Raw genomic sequence first — 9,029 nt, 5'->3', positions numbered from 1 at the left:
ATACTTAGATTTTGTTTCTAATCTAGACCTTACATTTTGGTTTGCTCAATAAAGTAAAGGATATTTTGTTAATTGTTCAATCGAGTCCTTATATTATTTATTGCTGCAATTAAATGTCAAAGATAAATGGGTTTTGTTTTTATTGGTCAGAAAATGCTTTTTAAAAATTTTAATTTTAATTTAATTTTTTTATGTTGATAAATTGTTTTGATATGTCGATATAAAAAAAATATTATTTTAATATATTTTTAAGTAAAAAAACATTTTAAAAAACAACTACTATTACAATCTCAAACACTATAAAAAAAAATATACAAAACAATATCTCATTTCATTTGATTTGACTGAATTAAACTAAAATATTGAATTTAATTCAATTCCGAAAAAATTAAGCTTTGGAATGAAATAAATCTGGATATTTTTTTAAGAATTTGCTTGGAATTAAATATTTATATATATTAGGATTGAAAATATTTAATGTTAATTTAAATAAACCTGGCAGTTTTTTTAAGAATTTTCCTGGAATTAGATATCTATATACATTAGGATTGAAAACATTTAATGTTAATCTATTTTATTTTATGTAAAAATAGAGAAAATAGCCTTTGAAATTTTTTTTAGGAATTGTATCAAAATTATTTCCAGGAAAATCCATCCCAAATGACTATTTGATAGTGACTCGAATAGATGAAAATGAAGAGAAATTAAAGTGGAACAAATCAAATTAAAAATTCTTAGTAGTGATATTATTCAGTTTTGAAGATATTGATTGAAAAATTCTTGATAAGATGGAATGAGATTAGAAAAGGATTTTAAATATTTTTTCCTCCTGCTAACAAGGTATTATTTACTCCTGTTCGTTCAAAGTGCTGATATGTGTTCTATGGCTCATTTACAGGAATTCGGTGGTGGCAGGCATCGAAACGTCAGCTCCTTCATGATAAGTTCTGCAGAATCTGAGCATTGGAAGGTTGGCAAAAGTGCTTCATTTTAGGCAATTATGTGTCTGCTAGATACTGGAGTTGTTTCAGGGCAGAGATAGTCATTGTGGTGGCTATCCAAATGCACAAGCCCACACTCGTTCTTGCTTCTCCTTCCCCTGTTTCCATTTTATGCCTTCCTCTTTGCTCATCTTTATTTATGATCATGAAGAGACCGAGTTTTGTATTGTTGACATATAGCAAAAGATAGTGTACAATTTGTCATTTAGGATGTCCAGAAGAGAGTCAAACTTCTGTTAGGATTATATAAATTAGACATGAAACAAAGAGGCGAGCTCAGGAGAGGCGAGGCCATGCAGAAGGGCGGCGCTAGCTCAGTTGGGTCATCCCTTTTGGAAGAGATTGACATCATCTTTCTGCATCAAGGGATGATTTTATACTTCTGACACCATCCTCGCACTCAGTTCGCTCATCACTTGCAGCCTACTGGTGCGGTTTATTGCTGACAAGTTTGCTTTAGATCCTAGCAGCAAGTTTGCTGATCATTGAGAAAATGTCGTTGGAGGTGGAACTTGTTCAGTAAATGCTGCAAGTTTCTTAACATACAGTAGATAAAGGAAGTCTTCCTTCTCAATTATTTGTTCTTTCTCAAGTCTTCTTTTTATTTTCAAAAACGTAGTGTTGGGAATTGATTTTTGAAATTTGAACATAAGAAGTCGTGAACTATTAAATTTGTCTCATATTACAAGAATTCTAGGATCAGACAAGACCAAGCTCATAAAAAATGAAGTCCAAACCATTTAAATGTTGAAGAATTATATAGGGTAAAAACAATATTTTTTTTGAAAATTTGGCAAAGCAACAAAAAAAATTAAAAAAATGAAAATAAAATCTATTAGGAAATCTTTTTATTAAGGGTGAAATTGTGAAAAAATACAATTCTAAAAATTATCTTAGACCATAAAAAATAACAATAAAAATAAGGATCAAATTTAACATAGTAGAAAATTGAATGATGATGAAATCAAAAGAAAAACTTAATTCAATGAATTATTTCAAAAAAAATTATAACTAAAAGAACATGGACTAAATAAAAAAAATAAAAGTTTAGGGGCTAACTTGAAAAATTGGATGGCAAGCGCAAATACTGGGGAAGAGAGTGAAAGAAAAAAGAAAAAAACAATGACCATCAATGATAAATTACACCTTCTATCAGTGCACACACCACATATCCAAAGAGAAGATGTAGATAAAGTTGAAGCCACCCTAGAATGGTTTTTTTGGCTACTAGAATCAGCTGTATGTATCGTTTGAAGACGACGGAGCGGCTAACACGCGCACACCACGTGTTAACTTTTTTTATATTCTTTTTTAATTATTAAAATACTCAAATGATTCCACCCCAACCAATTAATTATAAAAAAAACTAGCAACAAAAAAACACAGATACCCTTTAATCAATTAAATTATTTGATACCAAGGGTGTTAAGGTTGTTTCACTGTGCAACAATATTGAGAATAACAAAAAGACCTTCTATTTTCATGATAGTTTTTTCTTAAGGAAAAAAATGTTATTTTAATGTGCATTTTTAATTTGAAATACAAAACTAACCTTGAGTAGAAGTTCAAAAAATAATTTCTTTTAAGAGTAGTTTTGTAAATTCACTACTAAATCCAAACACAAAATACCAATCATGTCCTCAATTAATTTTAGAATTTGAAAATTGTCCCAATACTAAGACTATTTTGCTCTTAAACATGTGACAAAAATCCTTTTTTTTTTAGGTTAAGAAGGAGAAAACACTATTCCCGTCCATAATAAATTACGTCTAAGTGAAAAAATATCTATTTTTTTTAAAATTAGTATTAGAATTGTATAAAAAGAGAAATGTTACTTTAGTTGTAATTAATCTTGAGGTCTAAAACACAACTCTCTTTTAGGGAGTAAAAACAAAGAATTGCTTCTGTTGTGTCAAGTTTTGAGTTTTGGAAAAACAATATTGGAGGTTAATATTTGTTCAGTAATTAAATGCTATAATTTTTATTAATTGAAATGCATTGAAGTAATAATAAATCGAGTCTTCAAATGAGGAAGAGGCAGGAAGTCAATAAACTCAATAAAAGAACTCTAGTACCATTCTGATTAATTATTTGTGTTCTATTTCCGATGATTGTTTTTGAACCGCATCTGATGATGTATTTATGGATTGAGTAGGTTAACTAGTGTTAACGAAGTTAATAAAAAAATTTAAAAAACATGTTTTACAAAAGTTAAATCAATTCTTGACCAAGTTTAATAAACATGTAGGGTGATATAATGATCATTTTAAAGAAATTAAATTAAATTTTGATCGAGTTATATTGAGTTTTTTTTATACCTAACTTAAACTATAAGCAACTTATCTATTTGTTTGAAGACGAGTGTGATATGATATAATTATTATAAAATCAAATTAGAGTTTTTTTGTTTTGTAACCGTAATTGTCTAGATCAGTTTACGTGTACATTGACTAATTTTTTAAAGTCCTGAAATTAATGACCATGCAAGTCTTAACAACCATGCAAGTCTTTAATAATTTTGATATTTGTAACACTTGAATTAATAATTTTTGAATAACAAACTCAGATTCTAATTATATAATTAGAGATTTTTTTTTGTGTGTGGATCGGTACGATGAATATGAAGATTATGTCTTCTCTCCAATGATTTGAACATGATGTGTCGGGAGAGTCCATCTCATGAATGCTTGAGCTTGTCCGTTTATGTTCAATTTAGTGTAAGGTACAGAAAGCATGCCTTCACTGCACTTTGTTGTGAAGTTTATTGACATGAATACCACTTAAATTCTTGGCTTATCCGTTTGTATTCCATGGCTTCATGATCAACGGTGCTGTCTATATATAACTCTTATTTATTTATTTATTTTTAAGACATTTTGATTCTCTAATTTCGTAGTAGTGAATTTCTTATGACTTTTCAAACATAAAATCCAATATCCTAAAAAATATTCCAGAATTAACCGTCAAATACCAAAGAAAAGAAAAGTATTTGGTAGTTAAACTTAAATTGGTGATCAGAGAAGAAAATATCCGCAGTCAATACCTTATAATTATGCCTAATGATTTTTTTTACCAATATATATGCCTCCTCAAATAATAATAATAATAAGATTAATATTAATATTAATATTAATGCCCTTTAATTAATGCCACAAGTAACACCATATCACCTTCAAGTAGAGGTCAACAACCACCAAAAAAAAAATAAAAATAAAAATAAAAAATTCTGAAGCCATTTGATAAATTGGCTCTAGCTGGATAGGGAGGCCACCATGCATATCCAAAACCAAAACAAAATAACTAAGCCAATTAGGCATAACACTCTAATGCTTTTACCAACTCGATGCCTTATTGTAAGAAAAATATATCCAACTCTGTTCATATTATTCATCACCACCAATCACTTGATAATTATCCTTGCTTAGTCAGTGAATGTCACTTGAGAAATCTCTTCACCGCCAACCATAGCGTGGTTAGAAGAACAGTACCATGGGTCATCTGTGATGAACTGCATCCATGAATCATCTTTGTCTTCCTCTTCAATACAAGATGATGATGCAATTGGGACATCTGGTGACATTGTTTCATACTCGTTTAGCACACCTTGCGATGAGCTCTCCGTTAATGATAGGCTTGTTGTGCATTGTCCTTGCTCTTCAATCTCAGAACATATTCCATTTTTCTTGAACACTCGACACAATGCATACGAATCCTGAAATGAAACAAGAAAGTAGCCTTGTGTACAGACGATAAGCCAGGGGAAATGATCATAGGAACTAAATTTTAAAGCTGGCTTATCAAAGGGAAACGACAAATTAACTCGATTAATAGCGCTGCATAATAAGGGAACTCCGTATAATGGAAGCTCATATTAATTCTCTTATTATTTTTTTTCTTTTTTGATGATAAGCTTACCAAATTAAGTTTCTTCTATGTCCCATTTCAAATAAACCATTTACACCAAAAGTGATATATTCATATGAAAGTTCTCTCTTATGATCTCTTCAAGGATTCAAACTTTATGAGGTGAAATGGAGAGCAAATACGTATATATAACAGCCAACAATGTTATATTTAATCGTATAGACACATATGATGTATATAATTGAATATTATCCATTGTCTACACATATAAACTTTCAAATTAAGAGGAAATTAAAGGAAAGAGGACATTGCTGGATCGGATTGACAAGTGCTTACCCTAAAACTAGTAGGAGATGGATACTTTGATGTCCATTGGCTGGTTTTTCTGTAATTGGAATAAAGCAAAAGGTGACCGACACATTCTTACAAGGTGAAAGTGATGTGGGACTGCTTTTTTGGGTTGGTAGAGTCTTATTTTATCATTTTATTAGTCATGGAATCTAGACTTGTAGATCAGGGAAGGAAAAAAGATAAAGAAGTGAACAACGACATATAGATGTGCAAGAAGGGATTGAGTCATATGGAGGATAGAACTTTTGTCTCATTAGAGAAAAACAAAGTGGAACCCAAGCTTTGGCACTTAGGGATCTAACTCCATTTGAAGCAACGAATATGTCAGAGATTGTATGCCATAAAATATTCAGAATACAACAGGTGAGAGATTAGCACTTATAAACCCTAATTATTCTAACTTTTCATGCAAAATCATGCACTTTGTGTGTCACGTTCTTACACCTTGTTATATTCTCTAGCTATAGTTTCCCACTAGGATACTATGGTCTTGTTGTTGTTTCACAGAGAAACTGATTTCTTTTGTAATTCAAAGACGAATATTAAGCACAAGAACATGCAATTAGGATCATCAAAGGGAAAAAAAGAAGAAGAAGAGCAATTACGATGCTTTTATTTGCTTTCTGTACTTTGGTTTAAAAGAGGTGTGGGTGAAAAAAACCAAACGAAAGCAAAGGAAATGTTGCTTTTCCCGTTAGCCATGGCATTGAAATATAGCAAGCTTTCCAAGTCAACTGGTGAATAAAAAAAATGTATATATGCAATGAATATGACATAAGAATTACTGATCTTGAGAAAAAGAAAAAGAACATTGAGGAACAGAGAAAAAATACAGTAGCATATTGATTAAAACAAAGTGTAGTCTAATATTTAACAGTCTCTTTTGTAAAAGAGGAAGGTGAAAATGGTGTAATGATAGCATCAATAGTTCTCCTACATTTTTCTCTTTTTTTTTCCTGAGAAAAGAAAAGATAAATCGAAAGCGAGGACCAGAAAGCGATTGTGGGTAAATAGATAACTGTTTAGTCTAGTTGCATGCGTTCTCTCCAGTAAAAGAGGAAGGAAGAGGAGAGAAAATTCAATAAAAATTATTTTTATACATAGCAGAGGGTATAATTAATGTGTCATTTATATATGAAGCAATAACAAATTTACCATTAAAAATGGAAATGTTGCATATTTGTTTGTCGTCAGTATGATCAAGAAGAACACAATTTTGCACAATGCACGAACTACCTGGATTCCAGAGGTGTCTTCACACTCCTTGTCGTCGAGCCGATACTCGTGCATTACCCAATCAGTCCGAATCCCTTGAGGAGCTCGCCCTCGGTAGTAAACTAATGTCTTCTTCATTCCGATGGCTCTATTCTGGCAGTTAACCCTCCTGTCTTTCCCGGTAGACTTCCAGTATCCAGCTCTAGTTGCTCTGTTAGTCCTGAATCCGTTGGGATATTTCCTGTCCCGGGGCCCGAAGAAATACCACTCCGGGTCTCTGCTTGGCAAGAAAGATTTTTCTACGAGACAAACAACAGCAGGAAGTTGTGTAATGAGAACAGTAGTCCCATGGCTCTATTCTGGCAATGTTGCTGAAACGTAATGTTAACATATATAGGAAAAAGTAGAGTGTTAGATATATATACCTGCTAGATCCCAAGGCTCGCATTTGTAGAGATCAATCTCAGGGATGATGTCTAAATCGATTTCTTGGCCATTAATTTTACGCTTAAGATAGTAATTGACAAGCTCTTCGTCGGTCGGATGGAATCGAAAGCCAGGAGGCAATCCGACCGGTGCCATTTCTTTCCCTTCCCGATGACCTCCTACTTTCTTCGCAAACACCTTTTGCATTATTATGATCGCTACTGCCCTCATCATATATATATAAAAAGGATGCAAACCTCCTTGTCATTGGTTTATCTTTCACTTTCGCTTTACAGATTCTTGGACAAACGTTTCTTGCAAGCCTGGCGTTTCATTCTTGCGCCAAATATATATTGGATGCTTACGTTTCAAGCTCTGAACGCACACCAAAAGGAAAGGAACAGTGCTGTACGTGCTTCCTTGCTCATGGATTCTTCTTCAATTAATCAATAAGCAAGCTGATCATTTCATGAGCGTTTGTAGACAAATGTTCTATATCAGACATGTCTTAGCTTCATTTTTTCATGGCTATAGTATCTTGGAGCCATTTATGCCCCCCCCCCCTCTCTCTCTTTTTTTAATTTGAGTGCATGTACTATATATATATATATATATATATATATATATATATATAATGTTACTTACTAATTAATGAATTAATTACTTGATTTTATATTTATATATATATATAGTATCTTGGAGCCATAATTATGTTGTTCATTAATTAGTTAGGGTCTTAAAGTATCTATCATTACCTAAAATTAATTAAAATGTAACAAATGAGTAATAAAAACATAAACTCGTTTAATTAATTAGTTTTATTGGTTTCCTTTAAAAGTTTTATTATTCTTATTTTAATAGGAAATTAAAAATGTTGAAAACAAATGTTGGTTATTTAAGATATATGAGCCCTAACTAACATTTCAATTAAGTTATAAAAATAAATTTATAAAAGTACTTGATTGAACAAAATTTATGAGTACAAGTACTTATATAAAAAGAAAAAAATATGTGCATGACATAAAAATATGAGTACAAGTATTTCATATGGCATTAATTATTTTTATTTTAAAAAATACATAAAATAATATCAATTGGGCCTACCTAATGAAAAGTTGACTATCAAGTCAACATTTCTACAAGTCAACATTTCTACAATAAAACTAATGATAAAATTTTATAAGTACAAGCATTCAAATAACAAAAATTAATTTTGGCACTTAAATAGAAAAAAATCATAAAATATAAATCAATTTATTGATGGTGACTTAGTGGGTTAATTATGATAATACATTTGTATCATATTTATAAGTAAATTATAGTATATATTAAAAAAATTGGGGTTTTTTCTCCATGTGTTTTGCTATTTATATGAATAATAAAATACTTTATATATATATTTTTAATTTTTTTTTATTGTTATAACCTAATTTAATAGAATTAGACTTGGAATTATGGAAAATACCAAATTAAAATATTAAAGATTAATTGTAAAAAACAGGGAAAAATACATTTTGTTCTCACATTCTCTAAAAACATTATTTTGGTCCAAAAATTATTTTTATTTATATGAACATGAAATACATACTAAAGTATAAAGCAATATAATATTTAAGTTTTTATTTAATATAGAAATCATAATTTAATTATGAAATTCAATAAAAATAACAAGAGTTAAGTATTTTATATGAAAATGGCCTTCCAGTCCACTGGATGAGAGGTAATTTCTTAAAAAAGGATGGGTAAAATAATAAACTACACATTCACTTCCTCTTGACCATTGGCTGAAAATGATGATCGTTGACCAATGGCGACATCAGCCACTCTCCAAGGACATAAAGGCAGGCACCGTATATAGCTGTTTCTATCTGAAGCTCCTAATCTTTTGTCCACTGAAATTTGGGTTACATCAAACGGGCCTCTTGGGCTTATTCATAAAAAGTACATGGCCCTCTCTTGTGAGCCCAATATAGGCCCTAATCACTGCAAAGTAGCCCAATATGGAGTTGGATTCAAAAGATGTTGGCGCGGCAGGCAGCACTCCACTCTATTTGCTTTTAACAGCACCGAATTAAATTGCTTTCTAAATAGTATTTTATGAAAAAAAAATTAATTTTTTTAATTTAAAATTAATATATTTTTTATGTTTTCAGGTTATTTTTTTATATTGAT

The 9,029-nt window shown here is 30.7% G+C and overlaps 1 protein-coding gene across 1 annotated transcript; it reads right to left on the bottom strand.

The window, feature by feature from the left end:
• Window positions 1-4,118: 4,118 nt before the first annotated feature.
• Window positions 4,119-7,103, bottom strand: LOC133678430 (NAC domain-containing protein 54-like). The gene is made up of 3 exons (XM_062100722.1): window positions 6,857-7,103; window positions 6,453-6,730; window positions 4,119-4,713 (listed from the first exon to the last, which is right to left on the bottom strand). The coding sequence occupies exons 1-3, from the start codon at window positions 7,089-7,091 to the stop codon at window positions 4,423-4,425; spliced, it is 804 nt and encodes a 267-aa protein (XP_061956706.1). The 5' UTR covers window positions 7,092-7,103; the 3' UTR covers window positions 4,119-4,422.
• Between the last annotated feature and the right edge of the window lie 1,926 nt (window positions 7,104-9,029).

The sequence above is a fragment of the Populus nigra genome, chromosome 18, assembly GCF_951802175.1.
Source record: "Populus nigra chromosome 18, ddPopNigr1.1, whole genome shotgun sequence".
NCBI lineage: Eukaryota > Viridiplantae > Streptophyta > Magnoliopsida > Malpighiales > Salicaceae > Populus > Populus nigra.
Note: the sequence above shows the minus strand (reverse complement) of the source record. Positions and strands in the feature narration are given on the sequence as shown.